This window comes from Thamnophis elegans, chromosome 2 (assembly GCF_009769535.1).
Source record: "Thamnophis elegans isolate rThaEle1 chromosome 2, rThaEle1.pri, whole genome shotgun sequence".
Taxonomy (NCBI): Eukaryota; Metazoa; Chordata; class Lepidosauria; order Squamata; family Colubridae; genus Thamnophis; species Thamnophis elegans.
The window spans coordinates 53,970,840-53,998,210 of NC_045542.1; the positions used below are offsets into that span (position 1 = coordinate 53,970,840).

The window sequence follows — 27,371 nt, forward strand, 5'->3', positions numbered from 1 at the left end:
GTAGGGCCGCTGTAATTTGGTCGCGTGACATCTTAAATAAGATTCCCACAGGGGATGCCCGGCTCCATCAGGATGTGACCAAACTCATCACAGCGTCGCAATACGCAGCTGACGCAGCGCTCAATGCCACCAAATTCGCCTCTAATGCTCTAGCCGCGAATATCATCTCCCACCGTCTGCTCTGGCTCCGACATTGGCAAGCGGACCAGAAGCACAAATGGAAATTGGCTTCTTCCCCCTTTAGGGGGTCTAAATTATTCGGTGAGGTTTTGGATCCCTTCCTTATTGAATCGAAGGACAAAAGGAAGGTCCTTCCCTCAACTTCTAAGAAACAGGACCGCAAGTCTACGCCCTATGCGAGGCGGCAGTCCTTTCGGCCCTCAGAGCCATCCACGTCTACTTCCTTCTACCCCTCTAACAGATCATCTGGGCAGCAGGGAGAGAGGGCTCAGGACAGGTCTTCCTTTCGTGATAGAGGAAGACAGCAGTTTGGCTTCCGCAAGTTCAATCGCGGGGGTGCCTCCAACAGGCTCTTTCGGAAGTCCAAGTGACTTCCCGAGCTCGTCACCCATTGGGGGCCGACTACAGCTGTTCGCCTCCCACTGGGCCCAGACAGCTCACGATGCCTGGGTCCTGCAGGTAGTCTGGGAGGGTCTGTCCCTAGAATTCCTGTCTCCCCCCTCACAGGAACTTTATCAGGTGCCCTACTCCCTCATGTCCCACCAAGAGGGAACAGATGAACCAGGAGGTTCTCCACCTCCTGGAGATGAATGCCATCAAGCAGGTACCCCCGGGACCAGGAGGGGAGCGGGTTCTACTCCATTCTCTTCCTGGTTCCGAAGAACTCGGGGGGGTGGAGGACCATCTTGGACCTCAAGAACCTCAACAGGCATATTGCCTACCAGAGGTTCAAGATGCAGTCCCTCCAGTCCATCCTGACGGGGATCCGCCAGGGAGACCTCCTCACATGCATCGATCTGCAGGAGGCTTACTTACACATCCCCATTCACCCCCAACACCGGAAGTTCCTGTGCTTCTTCTATGCGGGCCGCCACTTCCAGTACAGGGCCCTTCCATTCGGCCTGTCCTCGGCCCCCAGGACCTTCACCAAGGTTCTGGCGGTAGTGGCGGCCCATCTCTGCCGCAGGCCCATAAGGCTCCAATGCTACCTGGACGACATCATCATCCAGTCGTCGTCCAGGCGGCAGGCCTTGCAGGATCTCCAGATTACCATGAGGACCCTCAGGCACCACGGGTTCTCCCTGAATCTCGAAAAAAGTCACCTTATCCCCACTACCAAGATCATTCACTTGGGGGCGGTGATAGACACCATTTCCTGCAGGGTGTTCCTCTCCCAAGACAGGTTAGAGGCCCTCAGGTCCATGACCCACACGGTATTGCAAGCAAGGCAGGTTCCAATTGTCCTCCTCTCACAGCTGTTGGGGAAGATGATCTCCTGCCTGTCGATCGTCCCCTGGGCACGCCTCCACTCCAGAGCCCTGCAGTGGCTGCTCCTACCTCACCAGAGGGCCAACAGGAGCAACTCACCAAGACTGGTTCTGGTACCTCCATCCGCCAAGAGGTCCCTCCAGTGGTGGACATCTCCCGCTCTGATCAAGGGGCAGCCGTTCAAGGCACCCGACCGGCTGGTCATTACCACCGACGCCAGTCTCGCCGGTTGGTGAGCACACATGGATCATCTAGTGGTCCAGGGCAGGTGGGCCCCAGTGGAGTCGCGTTGCAGCATCAATCTTCTGGAGCTGCGAGCCGCGAGGTTGCCCCTTCGACATTTCCAGCGTTACATACGTCGCTGTCATGTTTTACTGATGACGGACAACGTGGTCATGAAGGCGCACATCAACCACCAGGACGGCACCAAGTCCAAAAGACTGATGTCAGAGGCGGAGGCCTTGGGACTCTGGGCGGAGCGGCACCTGGAGTCGATCCACTCCGACTACATCTCCGGCATGGACAATACCCAGGTGGACTGGCTGAGCAGGACCACCATCGACTCCACGGAATGGCGGCTGGATCCTGCTCTGTTTCATCAACTGTCCCGCAGGTTCGGACTCCCTCAAGTCGACCTCTTTGCGACAAAAGCCAACGCACAACTACCGTGCTTCTTTTCCCGCTTCCACAGTCCGGGGGCGGAAGGAACAGACGCTCTTCGCTGCAGATGGCCTCGCGGCCTTCTCTACGCGTTTCCTCCTCTTCCACTCCTTCCCCGTCTTCTAATCAAGATCATAGAAGAGAGGGCGGAAGTGCTATTAGTGGGGCCCCATTGGCCCCGGAGGTTGTGGTTCGCCGACTTGGTCAGCCTGTCGGTGTCACCGTCGTGGCTGTTCCTCCCGGATCAGGTCTCCCTCAGCCAGGGGGCCATTGTCCATCCGGAACCCCAGTGGCTTCAGTTGGCCGTCTGGCACTTGAGGGGGACCTGCTAAGGGCTGAGGGTCTGTCAGAGGACGTCGTCAACACCATCCAAGCGGTCATCTTCAGCTGTATCTCCACGGCCAAAGTGTCTCAAATTTCTGGGGATTAGGCACACCTGGAGGCGTGGCCAAGGAAAAGTCTTTCCTCAGTTCCAGGGCAACCAGACTGAAATAACCCATTGCTCGGACTCTCCCGCGGTGTGCTGAGAAGGACCCCTCAGGTAAGCCCAATGGTCTTTTTCAGCCAGGGATGGTTTATTAAGCAGAATACAAAAAGATGAATACCAAAGAATGCAATGGTGACCAAACAATGTTTTCTAAAGTTCTGTAACTCTGTTTGCAATGTATAATCAGGACTGAGGTGTTGCTGCTTTCAGTGTATATATAGCTTATTAATGCTCCGTTTTATAGCGAAAGCCAGGAAAAATGACATTTCATTTCTGCCATTCTATGCAATTGGCCTCTCATTTGTGAGTTCAATATACTGGTGTCCTTTCCAGCAAGCAACCTCTCATTGAATGGTAAGGACATCTGTGATGTTTTCCAGATTAAACCATTAAAAAAAACCCAAACCGAATGTTTTAATTTAAATCCAGACTTTGATATTGCTTAAAAGTGCAGTGCCAATGCTGTGTGCTTTTTACAACTGCTGCATTACTTTAACAGCCTTCACGGAAAATGTGATAAAATTGGATCAGCCATCTGACCGACACTATTTTTAACTATTATGATTTATGACCATAATGGGCAGGCTCCATTACGGTCATAAGTTGGAGACTACCTGTAGGCACCCTGGAGAGACATTTCTGTACATATGCATGTCTTCTTTCTGCCTCTTTTCAGAGAGACAATTATTGCAAGTAATTCTTGAAGGATATTGTCACGATAAGACAACTTGACTCTCTGTTGTGCCCCATGAATCCTGTTTGGAAAAAGTTGAAATGGTATCCAGTGGTGCTTCAGCTCAGCTGGAAACCTCTTCCACCTGCAGATATTAATTCTGTATACATAGATATAAAGGGTTGGCTCCATGACATGTGACAGCAGAGAATAGTTTTATTCTGCAGTCCTGATTACATCCATATTTTGGGAGAAGTAAGTTTAGAGAATGCTGATCATGCTGTAGTTTTAAGTTCTTATGAAACCAGAAATGTGACTGATTTGAAGCTGAACTTTACAGATTTTGTCAGTTGTGTCATACTTTCATTGTTGTAAGGTTTCTGACATTAAGAATCAAAAAGACACAATTGTCTCCTTATTTGCTGAGCCTGTCTATTTATGCCTCACAGTGATTGTTATAGTAAATAAATAATTCTGGATTGTATATTTCCCAGTTTGTTAATGTTGATGACACTGTCAACCAAACAGCATTATTGCTCACTTTCATACTATAGAAATACGTTCCCAAAAGTTCTTGTCATCTTGGCCATAATGGGGTTTGATTTAAACCCTTATTCTAAAAATCTTTCACCATAGATTGTGTATTTGCTCCTAAGTAGAGGGCTGCAAATAAATGGAAGAAAGATCAGATTATATTTTCAACATTGCAAATAGCAACACTTAACATATACATCTCGGCCTGAAGAATCACTGATTCTTGTAAATGGAAAAAAGAAAGTATGTTATACCTGTTTGTCCATTTTTTTTAAAAAAATTCTAACCTCTGACTGGTAAACCATGCTCGATGGCTTAGAATGTTGTGTTAACACAATCCTTGTGGCTTATTCACCAGGCTATGGGTAGGGGAAACTGGATTAGAGCAATGTTCAAACCGGGTTATATATTTTCCTACATATTTTACTTTGCTTCTGAAATTGTTTTGCCTGTACTTTGGAATGCTGTTGTTAAGATTAATGATACCTTTATGGACTAAAGGTTTAGCTATATAAGACCATATAATACATGTTTTTCTGGCCTGATATATTTACAGAGTAAAGGCAATGCTATGCAGGATGCTGGGTCTCCACTGTAGAAAATCACATAACTCATGGAAAACAATTTGTTAAAGTTAATATTAACAAGCTAAATATGGAAGTTCTGGAAATAAAGGTTCTCAAGAGTGTCTTTACTCAAGCCTAGTCTGGATGAATGGGGTAGACTTTGTGCTATCAATATTTTACAGTAAAAGGATTTTAAACTCTATTTCTGAGCTATTGTTCTAGGGGAAGTTCTTCTACAATGGCTTTAAGCATGATTAAGACAAACCTCTGGTTCTGTAAGATTTGTCTGAAGAAGTACTTTATTTCAATATTATATTGCTTGAGTCCAGGTATTATGAGACCAGAGTTATGATGAAATTTGCTCTTATGTAAGTTCACATTTTTCATAGTTTTTTGTCTTCATGTATAATATATATTGCTGGTTTATCTTTTTTTCCCCACCAGACAGTTGAACATGGTTTTCCTCACCAGCCAAGTGCCCTGGGCTACAGTTCTTTTCTTCACCTTATGGCTATTGGGACCCGGGCAGGAGCCATCAAAATGTATCCTTTCAGTTATTTATTTCTGAGAAAGTAGGTTAGTTACACACTTTGTAGATATAACACTTTAGACCAGAATCCTCAAAGATGCTATGGAGCCCAGAAATAATATTTATCTATAATTCTTTAAAGCAACTGTGGCTTTTCCAGGGATTGTGTGGTAGCAGAACTCCTATGAAACACTTAAAAAAACTTCAGTCAAAGCACTGTACAGCCCTCATTCTCATTCTATAGACAGAACTTTATTCAAAAAATGCCTGCACATTATCTATATTAGACTATAAGAACAATAGCTCAATTAAGATATTTGGTCTTCCTAAATATAGAACAGATTTCCCAATTCTGTTCACAGTTTCCCTACCAACAGGCTAAAGTGGATATAATCAGAATTCAAATTATACTTGCTGATCTTGTTCTTCCTCATCATATAAAGTATAATTGTGAACATGAATGGTACTAAGGTTATCTCTGTATTGCAAAATGGGTTGGGAGAGTAGAATGGAATAAATGCTAGCTTGCTTTAAGTTGGTTGTCTTTGAAATGGTGATAAGACTTGAACCAGGATAACTTAATCACTTTAGAATGGAGTCCTAGGACCTCATATTGTGCTACGTTAAGCTAGTTTCTCTCATGGATAATGGAAAGTGTAAATTCTTGTTTAGAAATTCAAAAATACTGAACTAAAAAAGGGGGCTACTTTAAAATTGCTTCTCTTACATTTACCCCAATATATAAAATGCAATCCTTATCTCTGCGCCATGAAGCCAGTTAAATGTAGACGAGTGGAGGAAATGGACCGCAAATAGTCTAAAAGCTTTTCCACATAATTGTCATTTTAATTGGCATCTCTTTTGGAAATCATTTATATAATTGTATCATCTGCATAGCTGGATTTATGGATTGAAACAGGAGCCACCTTGGGAACAAATAAGTTCCAGCCAATTCCATCTTGGTCATTTCTTTAAAAGGTGTATATGATCAAAAATTTAAATCTTAAAACCTGTTAGAAAGTAAAAGGAAAGGGTCCTTTACCAGGGGATATAAAATCAAGGAGTAAATTGCTATATTTCTGCTGTCTTCTCTTCAGATTAATGGAAATACTCAACTATTTAAACATATAAAAATGTTATTAGAAGAAGTGTGGTCAGCCTAGAGAATTACAACAAAGAATTACTGTTTTCCTAAAATATAACTAATTGGTCACGCTACATGTCAGTTGTAATAATTCAATGCTATTGACCTTAATAGTGGTTCAGTTATGGTACTCCAGGAGTGGAATTCATGGGCTTGCATGAAGAGACCAACACTGTCATGCAGATACATTTCATTCCTGAACAGGTGAGTAAAACAAATGCAACCAAATCTGGCTTCCGCAGAGATAATGCAATTACTCCATATTAAAATGAAATTATTTTTAATGTAACCTGCTGTAGCACTGATGCAGCTGGTAACTCAGTATGATTCCTGAAGTGTTTGTGAACTGAAGTTTCATTTTATTCCCAGTTCCCCAATCCTACATATTAATTTAAAGAAAGACTTTGATTTTGGATCTTGGTTCCAGTAGAAGCTGTCAGAGGGCTTTGTGATCTTCTTCCTTAAGTGTTTTGTTGCCAGTTTCTTGGGACACCAAGGAGACTGGGAGGAAGGCTTTGAGAATCATGAACTGTCCTGTCTCCATTCCATTTAATCATCCTGAAGATAATTCAGACTCCTTGTCCTATAGTTGCCAAAGTAGAAAAGGGAGATCAAATAGAGTGCTTGCTACTTCCTGAAAATTGCCGTGTACAATTCAGTTAGTGTCTTATGACACTCTTTTGAGATTAATGCTTTTATGATGGCCTAAATCATTGTAAACTAGCTCGGAGTCACTTAATAAAGAGATGGATGGCATACAAATTTAATAAATAAATAAAACTAGAGCTTGAACTTACCCAATGGCACTTACAGTATTCTGTCCTCAAATGTGATAGAGTTCTGCAGTAGATTGAACATGCTGTTTGGTTAAATTTGTTCAGCTAGTGGAACATATTAATCTGAGCAATTCGTTAATATGTGGCTTTATGGTATACAGATAAACCTTGCTTAATTTCCATTCAAAGTGATGATAAATACTGAATGAAGGGACTTATGATCAGTCATTGAAGTTCTGGCCATTGTAGTATCTGTGAAGTCAGGCCCACCTACCCTTATGTCTGCTTACCCACTGCCACTAGCTGTCCTTGCCTAGCCCTGCCTCCCACGGTACCGCACAACAGTACTGCACCAGTTATGATCTTCCTTCATATCATCTTCTTTCACATTAATGCAGCTGGGCCTTCTCTGGTGCCCCATCCGGGACTACTGTATGCCAGTCAGATTCTCCTTTCATGTTCTACCAGGCGCTTGTTTTTACCAAAGACGTCTGGTGCATGAAAGAAGGCCTCAGCTTCTGGGTCCTTTTGTACCAGTACAGTCAGCTTTTCTTTTATGTGCCTGACTTTTTTTGTGAATGAAGACCCTGGGTGAAGCAGAATGGAGGCCCCAGAAGGGATGTGAAAGAAACGCTGTCTGCACCAGTCTGAAACAAGAGCCAGGCCAATATAGTAATGGTGCATAGTGTGGCATCAGGGTTAAGTGTCATGGGTCGGCAAGCAGCCAAAAGGACAGGATGGGGCGGGAAGAAAGGCACGTGGGTGAAATTCAAAAGGAGGCAGAACCTTATCAAGGCGTGGGGCTGGGAGGGACCAAGGCAGGGATAGTTTGGATCAGGGTGGGTCCCCACTAAACAATTTGTGGGAGTCAGTTAATGACAGCAACAGGGACTGCCATGATTGCCATTATTAAGCAATGTTAACTAAGGACTACCTATATATCAGATGTATGATGAGAGGAAGAAAAGCACAGACATCTTATTTTCTGTATGGGACCCTCCTCTGGATTAGGACTTTTCGGTTTGTGGGAGAAGGAAATGATGTAAACGTTTTCCCCAGTAACTTGCAGCCTGAAACTTCCTGCATAATTTTTTTTTAAAGCAACCATTAGTACTAACAAAGGTTATCTTTTCTTAACCTTTATGTTTGGACAAGAGCAGAACAGGAAGACAAGAGATAAACATTTAAAAAGGCTAAATACCAGGGCTATACACTGATCTGAATTCAAAGGGTGATTCAGAATGTACATGGCTGTATGCACTACAAATTGTTAAAATAAGCGAATTTTTTTCATTAGATTGTGTGTTTTCAGGTTGATTTAAAAAATTGCCAACAGGTACCACACACTCCAAATTCCCTTTTCCCCTTTGAATCTGTTTTGCTCCACAATTCACTTAAATATCTTAAGTGCTGTGCTATGTTGAAGCATTATGTACTCACCTGGGAATAAAAAGAGAAAGCAAAGCGCTATATATTTAATGTATCATGTAATTTCTGTCAACATAGTTCTTATTTTGAAACGGTGTACCTATTGAGTGAAAGTCCCTTTCATATTAGGAAAAAGACCCTGCGTTTTGGAGTACTTCATATTCCATTTGTTTTTTAGAAATTTGGATCTGATTCCAATGCTTCAATCAGGAAATATCTATAGGAAAATTGGTATGCTCAGCTGAGTGTCAGTATGGTGTTCAGAATATTTGATTTTAAATCTAAATTGTGGTTAGGGATGGGCTTTAACAAATACTCTGGGGCATCACTTTTAAGAATTAACACATATCCAAGGAATGCAAAAAGGAAAAAGGAGATTTAAAAATGTCACTTCATAAAAAGGTGTGTGTTTGTTTAATTCAGACATCAGGAATTCAGATTATCAGCTAGGTAAAATTTATCCCTGGAAGCAGGTAGCTCACGTAACTTTGGGTTAACCGACTAAAACACAATTTGTGTGAGTTCTTATTGTTGTGTAACACTAATGCTTAAATACTATGAAAAGCCCAGAAATAGTTTTGAGTGCTTAGACTTGATGGACAGAATCTTAAGGAAGTACAAGAAATGGAATATTACTGGAATAGGTTTGAGAACATCGTGCAGGGTAAAGGTTTGTGGTTATTGGTGGTTTGTTCTCTGAGCTTGTTCTTTAGATTCCAAACATTTCATCACCAGGCTAGGTAATATCATCAGTGGAACCAAAAACAACATCCACCACCCGAGCTACAAATATTTCCCACCATATCTAAAAGTTTATGGTACTACGTTAATGAATTTATTAAAGTTGAAATAGTGGCTTACAAACATGGAAGGTAATACAAAAAAATACAATTAGAGAAGGCAGAATAGGACCATTTTGCTGAACAAATTTATGAACCAAAGAGGCACACTCTTTAATAACCCTAATAAATTTAGGTTCATTTGATTTGATATTACACATTAGAACTGAAAGTAACTTCCTGTTTGGGCCAGTTCTTTTCAAACATGTTAGATAGTAAGTGTGTCCTCAATGTCCAGAATATATTTTTTATGTCAAAAGAAATTAAATATGAATTTGTGGATACATTTAGTACTCTATAATATCTGTCAGTTGACTGCATATGTATTGCATTGTATATATTTTTTCTTCTGGTTAATCAATTTAGAAACAATGTTCTAAATCGTGGGTGTCAAATTTGCCACATCATGTTGCCATCATGTGACTTTTTGCAATGTTTTCCCCCCTCACAGAGCTGGGGTGGGTGTGGCCTGTGCATGATGCATCTGCCCTGTGGGGTTGCCAATTTGATACCCCTGTTCTAAATGGACACCATATATTAAATTGGATAAATGTTGGTAACAATATTCTGAAATGTGCAAATCCAGTTTTATTTGGTCCGCTTTGATACAGAATTTTTCTTAAGATCTTTTTTATTTATTTTTTATTTATTTTTTATTTTTCCTATACACCAGTGTGAGCAATTTATAATCTTTATGATACATCTTTTACAGTTTCCCCCTCCCCCTTTTAAGGGCACTTCTTGGTGCCCTCAGATCAAACAGCTGGAATTCAACAGCAAAGAGGTTTTATTGAGTTTTTTTCAAACTGAGAAGTAAAATTGGAGAATATTCTGTCTTGTTTTTTCTTTTCATAGGATAGATCTTGTCTTAAAAGGGGTTCCTGTGCTTGGTATAGACAGTATACATGCTGGAATAAGCTGTCAACGTCTATAAAATATGCCTATTGGCCTAGTTGTTGCTTTTGGCCACTCCATTGGAATAAACTTCTGAAATGGAGGTTCTGTAACAAATCTGTTTCTACATAACTTTGTCCCATCCCAGATGGGAATTTTAATTCATCTTAGTCATGGATTGTAGCTTAAAACAATAGCCCAGTTCTTGAAGTGCTACTGCAGATAATGGTTCTCCAAAGGTTATTTCATCTCCTTCTATTTGATAATTTTCAGTGCCGCTTGGTGACCCTATTGGATGATAACAGCCTGCATTTATGGACCCTGAAACACTCCCATCATGGTACATCAGAGCTTCAGGAAGAAAGACACTTCACACTCCGTGGCCCCCCTGGGTAATTAGGATACTTCCAATCCTAGCACCTTTGGACTGCTAAGAAAGCGAACTTGCTTGACATACAGTAGATTCTTCACTGTTGATAATATAAATATAAATTTATATAAACTCAAAAGTTCTCTGAACTCTTAAGCAATCTGTTTTTTGTGGTATAGAGAATTGTGGTATGCGTCATCTTTTGTAAACCCAGTTTTCCTTATTTCAGCAAATTTAATTTGTTATTTCATCTGAAGCAAAAGCCAGTTGTAGTACAGCAAGAAAATCAGAGGACCGTGGATACAATGTCTGAACTTAGCCTAAGCCACTGCAGTTAAAAGAATGGCAAAAGTGTGGTGCAGATTTTAAGATAGTGGTAAAGGGGGAAATATTAACAAGCATCAAAAAGTATTTGCTAGTATTTTGTTTACTATTCCTTAAATCGAGCATTGCCAAGCAGTTGGGTATCACAAAGTTCTTGCAAGTTTCTATATTCATAAACCACATGGTTTTCTGTTTCATATATATTTCTCTGCCACTGACAACTCTAGAGTTTGAATTTCAGTAACTTGTCTTTGTAGCCCTTTCTGAATTCTTGCAAATAGATTTTGGATCTAATATTTATTTTACATGGTACTACATGAATGTTGATTGCAATATCAAGTTCATTCAACTGAATCTTAAAATATTTTTTTTGTCCACTTCTAGTTCCCCTCCAAGTGCTACACAAATTACAGCAATCCTGACACATTCTTCTCAAGAACTTCTGTATCTTGGTACTGAAAGTGGTAATGTGTTTGTGGTAGAACTCCCATCCTTCAGGGTGCTAGAAGACCAGCTCATCAGTCTAGAAGAAGTATTGCAAAGGTGATGTCACACACTGGGTTATGTTAGCTAATGAAATTTTTGGGATTTTGCCCTGTTTATAAATCCAACCATAGATGTGGATATAGATTCAACAAGTCTTGATCAACATACAACCTGTCTGTATGTCATACATGAAGTCTGGAAGTTGAGTCATGGCAATGGGACTTCTTGTTGGTTTGAAACATTTTGCTGCTTCTTTAATCTGAGCAAGTTGGTCAGGAGGACCCTATATGTTTTCCAGGGAGGTTTCATTTCTTACCTAATCTGAATAGGCTCCTTATGTGAGAAGGCAGAGTTGTTGGGATGTAAATGTTCTAACTCTCTGGGGAGGAGTCAAAGGCTTCTTCTAAAAACAAGGGCCATCAAGGCCTAAAGTCAGAGAGAGTAGCATTTGGGGTGGCTTATGAGTTTATACTTGTCCAGTCTTGAATAACCTAGGTGATTTACATGTTTTCAAGGTTCAGATTCCACACCATAGCTACTAAAAGACTTCTCTTGTGACCATATTGTTGAGATAGGTGAAAGTACCATGCTGTTTCCTTAAATACACGCCAGGAAAAAAATAGACTTAATTAGATTACCTAAGTATGTTGCATTCAAACAATGCATTAGTTTAGAAATAGAAGTGTTTCGGTGGAAGATGAACTACTTTCAGCAATTGGCCTGGAGCCTGCTGGTGAAAAAGCATGTTCTGCTTTGAGCTGAAAGCAGTGGCATTGGCAAGAAACTATGTGCTTGGTCTTATGATGGTGCAGAGGAAGATGGAGACCTACCAAATTTCTGTTTCTTTTGCTTGCACGGTAATGTTACATGATTCCATTTGTGTTTTCTCACAGAGTGCCAGAAGATTATCGGAGCAGGAGGTCACTGGAATTGGTAGAAGTGTTACGGGAACATCCTCGGAATCCCAAACAGATTTTGATTGGTTACAGCAGGGGCCTCATTGTTCTCTGGGATTTGATAAATAAGAAAGCAACACATCATTTACTTGGCAATCAGGTACACGTGGATTCTGAAAGTTCCAAACAAAGGCTAGGAAGTCCCTGTTTCCTTAGCTTATATAGCAAATTACAGTTTATGTTCCTCCAAATTGGTAAGCTAAAATGTGATTGGCTTGAATGTGGCTTAGTGTATTGTGTGAGACAATCTGGTTTGTTTTTTGTTTTTTTTTGTAAATTACTGTGTACAGTTACTGTGGACCTGACAGATTTTACTTTAATAAACTAGGACTGGTCATTGAGTGTAATAAACAATTAAGCCATGAATGTATAGTTTACTGTATGATATGAGCAAAGTCATAGAACTCCGTGCCAGGGACATCTGGTTCGCCATTAAATATCTTTTGTCTAACAATTGTTATGACGTTCTTGCACAGTTTTTAAAAAGGGGAGCAAGAAAGAAAATGTGTTTTTCCTATCCTGCAGTTTATCCTTTCAGCATTCTTCTTTTTAAAGTAGGGAATAGGAAATGTATGTTTCATTACCACATCCAAAACATGAAAACAAACAATTCCCCCCCCCAAAAAAAATTATTATAATCAGAGTTTTATTATACCAGTTTATTAACATACCTAACCCTCAAGCTAGTCCCTAGAATATGATTTCACGTTTTTCATTACCATTTTCTAATAGTGTATTAAAGTGCTTGGTTTGCTAGTTAGAATAACAGTATGATTGAACAGTCAGCAACTTGAAAAGACAAATCTTATACTAACAGGGTTAATGGAGAAACAAGAGGTCATATGGCCTATGAGGAGATGAGAGAATGTGCTGTGGAAGGAGATCCAAATTGTTAAAAGCTGCCTTCTCTCTTTTGAACGCTCTGTTGAACTTTCTTAGTTGGCCTGATTTATCGGTTACATCATAAAAGTGAAGAAGATTGACAGCACTATTTCCACATTATCACACATTTACTCTCTCTGATGAGAATATTTGACTTCTTTCATTAGAAGGTCACACCTAGTAGGCCAGTTTGAAATAGAGAGCCCAACCGTTTCCCAAAACTCTGGGTATGGCTCCTCTCCAAAAGTTTGCACTGGCTATGTATAAACAGAAGAAATGATTAAATCTTTCAACAGCAGTCATATTAATTGTTCAAATTACATTTGGTTTAGCTTTTGTCTTGGGCCTACTTCTTCTTGGATGTGTGACCTCTGGTGTGCCACTCAGGTAAATCTCAGATAAAGCACACTTCTCCAATTTGAAGATGAATGAATGTGCTGTGGCTTTCATGGGTCAAGAGTCCAGACTGGTGTATGCTCACCACCTTTTGTTTTGGGGAGAAAATGCAGAATAGCACACTGGCAGCACCACCATAGCCTGAATCTGGCCAGTTCAGATTGATGGTATCTAAAGGCAAAGAGTCATACCGGAGTCAGCTCTCCTGTTAGCTCTGTGACCTGGTTCAAAGCATTAGCTACAGGAGAAAGATCCTGTTCACAACTTATAATGAACTCCAGATTTCTGTAAGGATTCAAGATAAACAATGGAGAAATAAAAAGACCATGTTTTAAATACAGACATTCTGAGCAAATTGATCATGTTGCTACTTCAGGATGCATCTCTTGTTTCTCTCTAGCAACTAGAGAATCTCTTCTGGATGAGGGATGGTCACCATATCATCAGTTGCCATTATGATGGGAGCTATACACAGTGGCCAATTTCAAGCGATGACAGGCAGCCTGAGCCTTTGGAAAGCAAAGTACATTACGGTTAGTATGTGGGAAGCTGGGAAGATAGGCCTTTGGCATCAGCTTTGATTCTGGTTTTATTGGAAGTCACCTTTGGTGAAAGAAGTAGCATATAAATTTGATAAATAAATTCAAAGCTTGATTTTAGAAACTCTGGACCTATAAAACGGAACATAACAGATTAGCTATTCAATGAAGGCTTGTTTGATTCAAATATCATATATGCCACCTTGAAGATATAAAAAGCAAGAAAGAGAGGGGATTGTTTAGTATCTGATCAATAACTTAACAATATATTGTATAGACTGTTTTTAGAGCTTTGATTCATGTTGCTGGAGTTCCTCAAATGATGCGATAAACCGTGCCACTTGATTAATTGCGACAGGATTTATGTGTAGCTTGTGTTTTATCTGAATGATTCTATGACTAGAGACTAAAACTTGTGCCCCAAGAAGCGCTTATATTAAAACAGTTGAAAAAAATAGACTACAAATCATAGAAAACAAATTATCAGAATTGCTAGACAATTTGATGTTTAACAGCAATAGTGATTCTAACAATTTTAATAACCCTTCTGGAGATATATAGGAATGGCAGGGGTTTTTTTAGCCCTTGGAATTAGTTTTTTTAAACCAGAAAATAGATGAAGGCTATTCATATGAAACAGGATTAGCGTTTCCTTTTATCCTTCATGTTATAAAGGCAATCTGAGTATACAGTTGCTCTGCATAATTAGTTGGTGAAGCTGTGCAATTTATATGCAGTGTAGATGCTGTGTCAGCGTTACTAAAACTGTTTGTGAGTTTTGCAGTAGAAGAATATATGGTACAATCTTCGTAAATATTCTGTTGTAGGTCCCTTCCCTTGCAAGGCTATCTCTAAAATTTACTGGCTAACAACAAAGAATGGGTGAGTATTATGGGTGAGTAACATGACAGTGTTGCCTGTTGTCTGTATGGAGTGACTTTTTAGTAACAACAGAGGCTATTCCTGGAAACCTGTAACTGATTAAGTAACAACAATCATGTGTCCTTTTCTACATATAATAAATATTTATCCCCCCATAGGTACTTCATGGGACATTATATTCAGAAGATTTTGATGGGGGTATGGGAAAAGATGAGGAAAAAATACTATCTTAGGGTTTCGTGCTGGTTGGCACCGTTAGAGGCCTTAACGCATCCCAGTGTATTTAATTGGACAAGAAACATAACATATAAAGACATTATGGCAGAATATGGCAACATGAAAACAAAGATGGAATTAGAGCAGCAGGGCAGGAATCTGGAATGGTGGGAATATTTACAGATTAGAAATAGGTTTAAAAGCGATAAGGTACGGTTTGGGATCTACCCAAACCCTCAGGGGCTAGATAAGATTTTGTTTGGCCGAGATAAGAAAATGTTATCGAAGATTTATCAATTTTTGACCTGTCAAGATGCTAAAGAAGAGATGGATAAAAGCCTTCTAATAACATGGGAGAGAAACTTTGGCTATGAGATTGAAATGGGCAAATGGTGGGATCTATGGAGTAAGACTATTAAACTTACAATATCTACAGCATTTAAAGAAAACATATACAAGATGGTTTACAGATGGCACTTCCCCCCAACGAGGTTAGCCAAAATGTTTCCTGGGTTATCTCCACTGTGTTGGAAATGTGGAAGAAGGGATGGCACATTCTACCATATTTGGTGGTGGTCTACTGAGGCCACGAAATACTGGAGGATTCAAAAATGGCTAAAAGAGGTTACCGGGGCAAGCATGGAATGGAAACCCGAGAATTTTTTACTAAGCATAAAACCAGAAAACATGAGTAAATCTATATGGCATTTGAGCCTACATATAATTGTGGCCACAAAAATAACCTATGCACAATTTTGGAAATCTACTACCTTACCGTCGGAAGATACCATAATTAAAAAGATCTATGAATGTGCAGAAATGGACAGAATGACGGGTTGGCTGAGGGACAAAGGAGAAACGGAACATTATCTTAGCTGGAACCTATGGTATATGTGGGTGACAAGGAGAACAGCAGGGACTTAAAACGGGGAAAGTTAAATAGCAGTTGTTAACAATGGGAACTGAAAGTGAACATGGGTATTGTAATAGATCCCTGAACTTTGTAACGAGAAGATGCTGCTTAGAGACCAAACAATGAGGAAGGGGGGAAAAAAGTTGGGCTGTGAATGACTATCACCGCAGGGGGGTGGGGTGTTGTATGTTTAAAATTGTATTTGTATTTGTATGTTCTTTAAAAAAATCTATAACCAATAAAGATTATTAAAATAAATAAATAAATATTTATATATACTTATCAGACAAAACATTGCTATCTCTTTTTAGGCAATTTGAATAGATGCTGTGGCCTTTTGTACAGGATTTATAGTCTGCCTTTTGCTATAGGCTTTCCTTCTCCTAACTATAAATAGCTATCCTGTAATTATAAAATTCCATAGGCATATATCCATATTCCATATCATTCAGTGAAAGCCAGAGTGAGAACAGTGGAAAATATAATAATAGAAATGACAGCCAGGAGGTAGGGAGAGGAGGAGAGAGGGAGAAGAAAGTGATGGATAGGGTACAAATATCATGTATGGAGAGCAGGAGAGCCAATAATTTTTGGGGGAGTTGATGGTAAGATGAATTGATGTAAACATTTAACAATATAATATGTTGGTTATGTAATAGTATACATGTGGTTACTTGTTATGAAAATGAAAAAATAAAAAAACTTTATATATGTATGTGTGTGTATGTATGTACGGTATATATTTGTGTGTGTGTGTGTGTGTGTGTGTGTAGATTTTCACAGGTACAGGTATGCAGGTCTTGGTGTATTCAGGTTTTTTCCCGTGTAAGTTTGAGAGTATCTTGGCGATGTTTCGACGAGGTCACACTTGTCATCTTCAGGCTGGTGCCTTCGACTTCATGCTTGTGCGACCAAAGCGTGATCGGAGCTGCCGTCTTTCTGGCTGTGGCGCGCGCTGCTGCCATGACAGCGCCTGCCTCCTCTCCAGCCCTTGTAAAATTTTCCACCACCTCCTGCAAATGGGCACGCCTGCTTAGTCTGCACCTCCTCGCATTCGGCTCATTCTTCAGAACCTTGAGTGGAGATGAGCCAGAGGGAAGAATGAGCTGAGTGCGAGGAGGTGCAGACTAAGCAGGCACGCCCGTTTGCTGGAGGTGGAGGAGGTGGAAAATTTTACAAGGGCTGGAGAGGAGGCACGCGCCATCGAAGCAGCACGTGCTATGGCCAGAAAGATGGCAGCTCCGATTACGCTTTGCTTGCACAAGCACGAAGCCAAAGGCACCAGCCTGAAGATGGCGAGTGAGACCTCTTTGAAATGTCGTCATGATACTCTCAATCTTACACGGGAAAAGACCCGAATATGCCAAGACCTGCATGTATGCATGTATGTTTGTTTTTGTAGATTTTCATGGGTGTAGGTATGCTGATCTTGTTGTATTCGGGTCTTTTCATGTATAAGATTGAGATTGTCTTGGCAACCTTTCATCGAGGTCCCACTCGCTATCTTCAGGCTGGTGTTTTCGGCTTCACTCACACAAGCATGAAGCCGAAAACACCAGTCTGAAGATGGCGAGTGGGACCTCTTTATATATATATAAAGAAATGACAGCTAAAGATCAGATAGACGAATCTTAAATACCCCTGAAAATGATAAAATGAAAAGACTCTGAAGTACCTAAAATATAACAGTCAAGACTCTTATCAGACGACGCTGAGGAGAGAAAGCGCTCAGTAAGTTGCCACCACAAGGAATAGTTCCTCTTCAAATGAGCTTTGGAAAAGCAATGTCTATTTCCGTAATTTGGGAATCTGCCTTGAGGGGTGAGGGAAAGAGATACTGCTTAGGGAACATTCAGATAAGAAAAGGAGAAAACCCCAGTGCTTAACAGTCAAAGAAAGAAACTGAGAAAGAATCTGCCTGAATTGATAAGGCCATTAAAAATGATAGAGCGACATTTGTATTTTCAGACTTAAAATATTCTATTAATGCAGCCTTACCACAAACTAGAATTAGGTCATCTGGTCATCTGCTTGAAGGAACAGCCAAGTTTTCACAATCCACTGGGAGATTAAAAGGTTTAGGATCCCTCAGAATCTTGGGTTTGAGGCTGTTCCATGACTGAGACACCAACAACACTATTTAGGCCAGCGGGTTACATCGAGTTACGAGTTACGACCACAATTGAGCCTAAAATTTTATGTTGCTGATTGAAACATTTATTAAGTGAGTTTGTTCCATTTTATGACTTGTACCTGTATTGCATGCTTTGCTTATCCCTTGCTAATGTTTTAAAGGATTTGATTCTAAAGATGGAGAGATGCAGTTTTCAGTAAGACCATTTAAAAAAAAAAAAAAAAAACTAACTATGAAATGCTGTTAAAGACTCAGAATATTATCTGTTTTTCTTTAAGGCTCCCTTACCTCATATTCCAAGGAGGGATGCCTCGAGCCAGCTTTGGTGACCGACATAGCATTACAGTTTCTCATGGCGGTCGGCAGATTGCCTTTGACTTCACATCACGGGTTATAGACTTCTTTGTCATTGCCAATGCTGAACCATTTGCAGGTATGTAGAAGGCTGAAATAGTGATTTAATACAGTATCATTTCTGAACTCTTGGAGACTAATTGACTAATTTGTGAGTAGTTTGTTCCCTTGTCACACCATTCCTCTATATTCCTTAGAAGAACTGAAGTGCTTGCCTGTTCGTTTTTAGGTTCAATTACATTTAAACCCTAAGCCACTTAAGTTTTTAAAGACTGTGAAGCAACTATTAACTTGCTCATAACTCAAAATGTGTTTCTGATACCCTTCTCCAAATACATTTGTTGCAGAGGCTAAATATCATTTCCTTCTGCACATAATTGTAGGTGGTGTGCCCTGGTTTTGGAATATTATTTTGTGAAGTTATCCCTATCATCTATTTTACAAACATTTAGATGCCAGGGTAGGGCGCTGTTGTTCACTCAAGCACTTTCATTTTGTTTTCTGTTTTATATCTAGCCTTTTATCTCACACAGTATACAGTAGGTAGAAATGTACTGTAATCTGTCAGTGGTTTTGCTGCAGGTTGCTATCATCAGATTTTTTGTTTTGTTGTAGTATATTTCACATATATTATGCACTGATTTTACTCCATTAGCGTGTATTAAATAGTGTGTATTCAATATTTAAATAGTATTCGATATTTAAATAGTATTCAAAAGTATTAAATGTACATTAAAGTGAAAACAAAACATCCAGATAAAAGAGTGAAATATAAAACGTTGGGGAAAATTGATTTTAAATATAGATAGTAGTTGAAAAAAATCACATATCTTCCCCATTGCAATACATTGATATAGCAATCTGGAACAAACCTTACTTTATTGAAATGCAGGAACTGTTTCACAATGTTCACATCTTTTTTCTGATTTGTACCCAATACATCAAAGATTCGTTATTGTTAATTGATATCTGGAACATTTAATTGAACAAACAAATAGTTTAGAGCAGGAAGGAAATCAGACCTGCTTCTTGTACCGGTAATTGCTGGGACTTAATGAGAGACAGACTTCAAGGAGAAAGGGCCCTAGTTCCCTTTGGATTTAAGTTATCCTTTCTTCCCCAAAGATTTGACTCCTAATTTACCAGGAAGCACCGCAGACTCATACTACTTGGGAAGGCTATCTTAAGTAACTGCAAATGAGTAAGCTTTCTTCCTGTGAACCCCTGGGCTTTTCCTTATCTTGGTCTTGCTCCATCCCTTTGGCTTTGCTTCAGTTGCTTTCAGACAGAAGGAGCTGTTAATGCTATGCTCCATTCCTGTTCCTTGGGGGTGGGGGAAGAGAGAGAGAAAGAGAGAGAGAGAGAGAGAGAGAGAGAGAGAGAGAAAAGAAACACAAGCACTGAGCTCAGCTTTCTTCTGTATTTCTGCCAAAAGAGGCAGTGCAACCTCAGTCCCTTGGAAGTTCAGGGTCCTAGTGACGTGCTTTGCTGACAAGCCGCTGGCACAAACCGCATGAATTGCAATGTAAACCGGAATTTGCCTGCTTAATCCAGGAAATTGTTCAGTCATCTGAGGTTTCTGTGGCTTGCAGTGGCTGCTTTCTGAAGCCTTTATCCAATCTTACTTATTGTTTGTTTTGCTCAGCACTTTGAGCCCTTCGGTCGCTCATTGTCCATGAGTAATATTCCTATAATTTCACGCCTGGTGTTGGGAAGCTGTTGTGTTTATTCAGGGTCTGGCCTCCGATCAGTTGAGGTGGCTTCTGAAAAAAAAAGGTTGTTGAGAAGGGTGTACAAAAATGCTGGCTACTCTGCCAGTTGGAAATAATACGAGAGGAGAATCTTTCTTTTCCAAAAACAACCCCTGTGGAGAACGGCACTCTTTTTTTTTAATTTTATGTTTTTATACAGTGTTTTCTGCCTGAAATGTCCCACCAAATGTGGCCATTTCAGATGGCTTTATACTTTGACTTAGCAATGCCTTATGAAGGAATGTTATCAGTAATGCTTAAGCAAAGTTTACATTGCACGGATGCCAGCTTACAATGCATTTTGCAGGGGTGTTTTCTTGGGACACTTTTTGCATGAGGTGGGATATGCTTTTAACAGTGAAGATGTGGGCTATAACCAGGTAGGTAGGTAGGTAGGTAGGTAGGTAGGTAGGTAGGTAGGTAGGTTGGTAGGTAAGAGCCAGTTTGGCATGAAACCAGGAAAACTCACCATCTCCTGTGAATCCACACCTCTGTGGTTGAGATTTGGCTGCCCAGAAAAACAGCTCATAACCAGGCTGATTCATCTGCTGTGTGAGCCATGTCCAGCACCTTGGCCTGAAGTGACATCTCCATCTTAATTCTGTATTGTGGGAAGTGCCAGGGTTAGCAGCAGCAGGGGCAACCACAACCCTGTCTGGTTTGAGGGTACATTGATGAGAGGTTGGAATTCTAACTCTTGATTGATGAGAAGATAGTCCGGTTGACCAAACATCTCCCTCTTTGTCTAGGAGGCATAGGACCTAGGGACTTGGTCCTCTTGGAATGAAAGGCATGAAAGCAGGAATTCCGGGAGCTGAAGGGGGATGGAGGTGGGGAGGGTTCCATGTGTCCAGGGAGGGGGTGGGGCCTAATGAGAGGCAGCCTGGGGGGAAGTGTTAGAGAGAAGTTGGCATGGCTTTACTCAGATAGAGTGGCAAGTGATTTGGGCATGAAACCAGAAATTGCTTCCCAGAACAGCAGTTATGCATAGAACATTTTGCACATCTCTATTATTATATTTCATGGAAGCAAAAAAAATGTGTGTATCATTAACACTCAGGAAGAAGTCATTTGGGTGTTCCAGAAAGTTCTTATTTTGCTTATCTCCCTCCTTAAATAAAGAAATGTTTTTTGATCAGATTTCAGGCAGTACTATAATTACCGTATTGATTGATGACATATAGCAGGAAAATGGTTAATGGTAATTTTACTTGCAAAGTGCATTGATTATGTTATAGATGCTGGCACATGTTTGAAGGGAGATTACAATCCTACCCAAAAAATATTCCTGTTTTCAGTGTAATTTACTCTTTCCAATAAATGTCTGTAAAATTATAGATTGTTAATTATTGTTTAGTTTATTGATTGATTGATCTGTTTATATCTTTGTGTCTATTATGTTACACAGAGAGGTAATTTAAAGTTTTTTTAATGGAAGGAAGGAAGAATTCATTCACTTTTTTAAAAAAAATACTTTTTTTGAAAAATAAATCAAATTCTGCCTGAAATTAAATATGAACATCTTTAATTAATTTTTGATTAATTTAAATGTTGCTACCTGTTTATTTTTCTACATATAAATTATGTGGCAATTTAAAGTTGCATGTGATAAAATGGTTAAATGTGAAATTTTAGATATTTTTAAAGATTTGACATTTTGGAGGAGGACAGACTATGAATAATTCTTTGATAACACATTTTCTGAGCTTTCAGGATCCACTGTAGCCTGAAAATTGTAACGATGCATTAGCTGAAAGTACATGCTGTGTCTCTGGAATGGAAATAGCAAGAGCACTTAGACTTATATATATACCACTTCATAGTGCTTTACAGAAATGGCTGTATAGTGATCACAGGGAAGAATCAGTGTTGCTGATTGAAATGCAATACTAACTTATCTGCATTTTCTTTTCCAAAAGCAAATTAATAAAGTTCTCCAGCAGAAGTAGTGTCAAAGCTGAAAACACAATTTTTATTCTCCAGATAACAATTCTTGTAACTAGCCAAGTTGGTACATTTTAAGAACCTGAAATCTACCAAATTGGCCTAAATTCAAACTCCCCCTGGGGTTAGATTATGGACTGGATAAAGTGTTGCAGGTTAAAACTGAATTTCGACAAAAGAAAGAGTTTAGCGGGTTGGGAAAGAGCTCAGCCTTTCAGAAAGGACTTTTTTTTGGGCTCCTGTTATGATTCACGTATGTCTCTTCCTGGAAAGACTGATTTAGCTACCAATAACGATGGGTTTGTCCCACCTGATTGGATTGTTGTAATCCATTTGGTGAAAGGGAGGATGCCCTTGAAAAATTAGCCAAGCTGTCAACTGAATTCAAGTCTAAGCACGTAACACTTTTTCTGACTAAACCGTCATTTCCCAATAGGTTGCAGGGCTGTCTTAATGCATGGGCCTGATGGGCACTTGCCCGTGGGCCCCACAAGCAAAGGGGCCCCATAGTAATCTATGTATGTTAACCCTTCAATGCACCTTGCATCATATAAATACAGCGACATATTTATTATGTTTTACTGCATTTTTAAATTAATACCAACATGCAAATATATATTTAATTTTATCAACCATTTACATTTTTATTCCTGTGAGTAGTTGTCGTAGAGGCCCCAGTACACTGCTTTGCCCGTGGGCCCATAATGTTGAGGCGGCCCTGGGTTTATTGCTCAAATGTCATTAAAATCTCTAAATGTTTTAGAATTCTCTACCTTGAAAAAAATGACTTCCTCTTTAAATAGTTATCTGGGAACTACATTCCTCTGGTAGAAGCCTTGTGAACATACCATCTTGGACAGTAGGTTGCCTTCTGTTATAAAGACCATGGACTTTTGGGTGGCGGCTCCAGTGCTATGAAGTTCCCTTCCATAAAAGTGCAGTCTGATGTTGTTTTAGAACAGGGTTTCTCAACCTTGGCGACTGTAAGTCCTGTGGACTTCAATTCCCAGAATTCCCCAGCCCCACTGGCTGGGGGATTTTGGGAGTTGAAGTCCACAGGACTTAAAGTCGCCAAGGTTGAGAAACACTGTTTTAGAATGTTTGGGGAAAATGTAAACACTCACTTTTACCTCATAGTCTTTATTGTGTTTCGATGTTCCTGGATTTTACAAAAATGACACCCAGGGATTTACAACATAAAAATGTGAGATTCAATATTAAATACTGGATTCTTGCTGAGCCTTTAATGTAGATAAACCATGTAACTAGCATTTTGAGTTTGTGCACCCCTCTGTGAAATAATTGTTATAGATGATTCTCTCTCCCACAGAGTTTGATGACCCTTCCGCCATGGTGGTATTGGCAGAAGAAGAACTAGTAGTAATAGACCTGAAGTCTCATGGCTGGCCATCTGTCCAACCCCCGTATCTTGCATCTCTCCACTGCTCAGCCATCACATGTTCTCACCATGTCTCCAACATTCCTCTAAAATTGTGGGAAAGGATCATCAATGTTGGGAGCAAGCAGAATGTTCAGTTTTCTAATATGGTATGACTTGCCCGTTCTACTGAAATAGGGATGCATTTGAAGTGGGTACAGATTGTAATTGTTTTTCTCCTTGGTTAATACTGGATTTTGAATGACCTCAGATAAGGCTTTGGAGGTAAAAAATATTCCTGCTTCTAAGGAAATATAGGAGCAAAGGGGAAAATGGCAGTCTCGGCACCAGTTTCATTTGATAAGTTGTACAGAACATGCTTGATTGACATTAGAGGAAAAATAAGAGTATAAGATGAATTAGTGATTATGAATAATCCTGCCGTGACAATAAAGTACTCTTTGCTAGCACTAATATAATGTGGCAGAAGCTTGAATCCAGCACTTACCTGCTACTCCTTAAGACAGCTGCATTATTTTTCATTGGGGAGCGGGTTGGGCTCATAGTATTCCTGAAAATAGGGACAATTGTTTTAATTGGGACAGAGACAGGTGCTTCAATTGTCCTTCTCCATAGTTCACCCAAATCAACTCCAAAATATTACACAGCTCACTAATGAAATTATTGGTGGATAATTTTAGCCACAAAATTATCCAAGAGTTTGTTATTATGAGGAAAGCTAGTTTTCCCACTAACACTAATACAGGTAGTCCTCGACTTATAATCACAATGGCGCCCCAAATTTCCATTCCTAAGCAAGACAGTTGTTAAGTGAGATTTGCCCCATTTTTTACTTTTCTTGTCACAGTTATTAAGTTAATTATTGCAGTTGTTAGGTTAGTAACACAGTTGTTAAAGGAATCTGGCTTTCCCATTGACTTTGCTTGTTAGAAGACTGCAAAAGGTGATCACCTTGACCCCAAGATACTGCAACCATCATTAATATGAGTCCGTTGGCAAGTGTCTGAATTTTGACCATGTGACCATGGAGATGCTGCAATGATTGTGTGAAATACGGTGCTAAGTCACTTTTTTTGATGCTGTTGTAACTTCAAATGGTCACTAAATGGTTTTACATCGAGGACTATCTGTAGCTATCCCTTTGCTTTTTTTATATGTCACTCCTGTATGTCATGCTGTGAAGCTTAATCTTCCTTTTTACCTAAAAGTAACTGAATTCTGTAATTATATTACATCTTTCCCAATTGTGTAGTTATCTGCTTATAGGATATTATTTTCAAGCAGATCAGGGAAGTGTATCTTTCTGAAATTTTGTCTTGTCGATTGACAAAGCTCAAAAAACTGAAATTGGGCTAGATTTCACTTAAGACTGTGAAAGTTAAGATTTTCTCCCAGCCTGGAGAAGCATAGTGGGTTGTGTGAACCAACCTTACCTGCTGTCACTGATCTCTGTCACATCCATGTTCCTCAATCCCTACAGTAACCTTGTTATATAGATATTTGTATAGTACAGAAGAAGGGAGACTCTGGACATATATTGATGTACATCTGTAGAGTTTCTTAACAGGAAGGGGGATTTGTATTCAGCCGCAGTCCACCCTCACATGGAAAAATTGCACATGAATGCATGTGCATATCATACATGCATAGAGTCATTTCAGATAAACAAGTGGTTGATGGATTTTAATTGCTTCCTGCTACCAAGTCTTTTATTCTGTAAAGACATAACTATCCTTCACCATTTGTGATCTCTCCTCCCACAAATTCTCTTTTCCATTTTCCCAGTCCTGGCCAATTAATGGGGGTATCAGCAAAGCTCCAGATCCTCCCCAGCGGGATTTACTGCTTACCGGGTAGGTATAAGCATGCAAATTCATCCTTGGCTTTACTCCTGTAGAAACAGTAACTCGTCACTGCCTTATTTCCCTCTGCTTAGTCTGTAACAAGCAATCAATAGAAAATGAGGGACATAACCTTTGCAGCAGTAAATGAACTGCCAATCATTTTGGAAATGACCGCTTAGTTATCGCAGGCTTTAAATTGGATTTCCGAACACTCCATTTTTAAAACAACCTTTTAACATATAAGTAAACAAATGGGGTAGGATGTTACAGGTGATCTAATCCTGCATGCTGTGCATGTTAAGTAGCCTCATATTGCTGCCTTTTCTATTTGAAATTTCAAAAAGAGACAAAAACATTCTAAAGGGATTTTCAAGGTATTTGTGTAAATTCCTGGTAAGATTGTACTTAAAGATCCAGGCACTTTGCCAGTTAAGTTAAAGAGAGATATTTGCAGGCAGGAGTTGGGATATGGTAGTCCTGAAAGCCAAATGGTACTGATGCTCTGGAATAATTACTGCTGCTGGAAGTATGTATCTGTGTGTATACATACGCATGTGTAATATCAACATTAAAAAAAAAACACATTCTTTTTTTTAAATAATAGCTGTAGTTTATATAGATCTCCTATATCATTTTTGCAGCTGTAATTTAAGAAATGAAAATAGAGGAGGAGTAGAACTAGAGAGAGGAAGGTTGATAAGTCCAGGCACCAATTATTTAAGCACTATTAGTGATTAGAACAGGCTAGTAATCATGGTAGGGAAGGATAGCCCAAGACGAGTAAGCCAAAAGTGGACTGACAAACATTCAAATTGTTTATGGCAATTTATTTCTTTTATATTTGGTTTACTAAGTTGAGGTATGAAAGAGAAGCTACTTTAGAACACTCATTGGAAAGAAAAGTCCCTTTCCAGGTAAATATTTTTTTAAATATACTTCAGAACTATTGGAAACAAATATGGATAGAACATAGCTGCCCTGATTTTCTTTGTCTTGGTGAAGGCAAGTTTTTCTCAAAAGACTTGCTGCCAGGCACCTGCAGTCTGATGTGACCAAGAAATGTTCTGGGCAGCTCTTCTTCTTTCTGCACTAGGCAGAACAGCTCAGTATAGGTTTCGGCTATATGCCTATCTATATAGAAGTGATGGCAAACCTTTTTTGGCTGCTGTGTCAAAAGCGGGGGGAGCACAGGGGGGTCGTGTGCTGGCGTGCCACACCCATAATGTTATGCGTCTGCCCCCCAAGCGCACGTGCATGCATGCAATCAGCGCCCTCGCTTTTGCCATGGGTTTTTTTTTTTTTTTTTTTGCTTTCCCCAGGCTCCAGTGGCTTTCTAGGAGCCTGGGGAGGGCAAAAACAGCCTCCCCGCCCCTCCCAGACTCCCTCCAGAGACCTCAGGAGCTTCCCTGAAGGCTCCAAAGGGCAAAAAATGGACTTACGGACAAACTGAAAGGCACCATTCCCGAACTTCCAGGTTCCCCGTAGGGCCGATTTTCGACCAATTTTGAAGCTTCCCTGAAGGCTCCAGAGGGCAAAAACCGGTGCTACGAGCAAACCAAAAGTGACTTCCGGTTTTTCCATAGGGCTGATTTGTGACCTCCAGAGCCTTCAGGCGGCTTCCCTGAAGGCTCCGGAGAGCAAAAAATGGTCCTACGAGCAAACCAGAAGTCTGTCCCTAAATTTCCAGTTTGCCCGTAGGGCTGGTTTTTTGCCCTTTGGAGGCTTCAGGGAAGCCTCCAGAGGGCGAAAAACTGCATCAAAAGAAAGCTGAAGTCATCTGGCCAGCGCGCGCATGTGCTCTGGCCAGCTGACAGGTCATTGCCTCACGTGTCCTGACAAACGGCTCCGCCTGCCACCTCTGGCACACATGCCTTAGGTTTGTCATCACAGCTATATAGTATAGGCTCAGTACGCACTTGATGACATTCTTCCCCAGTCTGATGACCTCCAAGTGGTCTTCACCTGCAGTGACACAAAGTTTAGCCAGCATGCTGACTCGAGA

The 27,371-nt window shown here is 40.2% G+C and overlaps 1 protein-coding gene across 5 annotated transcripts in view; it reads left to right on the forward strand.

The window, feature by feature from the left end:
* The window catches only part of LLGL2 (LLGL scribble cell polarity complex component 2), an 84,986-nt gene that overhangs the window by 29,130 nt on the left and 28,485 nt on the right, over positions 1–27,371 (forward strand). For 4 of the 5 annotated variants that reach the window (XM_032209435.1, XM_032209438.1, XM_032209437.1 and 1 more), the window contains 10 exons: positions 4,814–4,911; positions 6,165–6,246; positions 10,253–10,371; positions 11,058–11,216; positions 12,053–12,215; positions 13,794–13,926; positions 14,760–14,814; positions 18,356–18,510; positions 23,457–23,674; positions 25,311–25,378. In XM_032209435.1, coding sequence (XP_032065326.1) covers positions 4,814–4,911; positions 6,165–6,246; positions 10,253–10,371; positions 11,058–11,216; positions 12,053–12,215; positions 13,794–13,926; positions 14,760–14,814; positions 18,356–18,510; positions 23,457–23,674; positions 25,311–25,378 — 1,250 coding nt within the window. Of the gene's footprint in view, positions 1–2,568; positions 2,651–4,813; positions 4,912–6,164; positions 6,247–10,252; positions 10,372–11,057; positions 11,217–12,052; positions 12,216–13,793; positions 13,927–14,759; positions 14,815–18,355; positions 18,511–23,456; positions 23,675–25,310; positions 25,379–27,371 lie in introns of those variants that run through there. The other variant, XM_032209439.1, reaches the window with a different exon arrangement.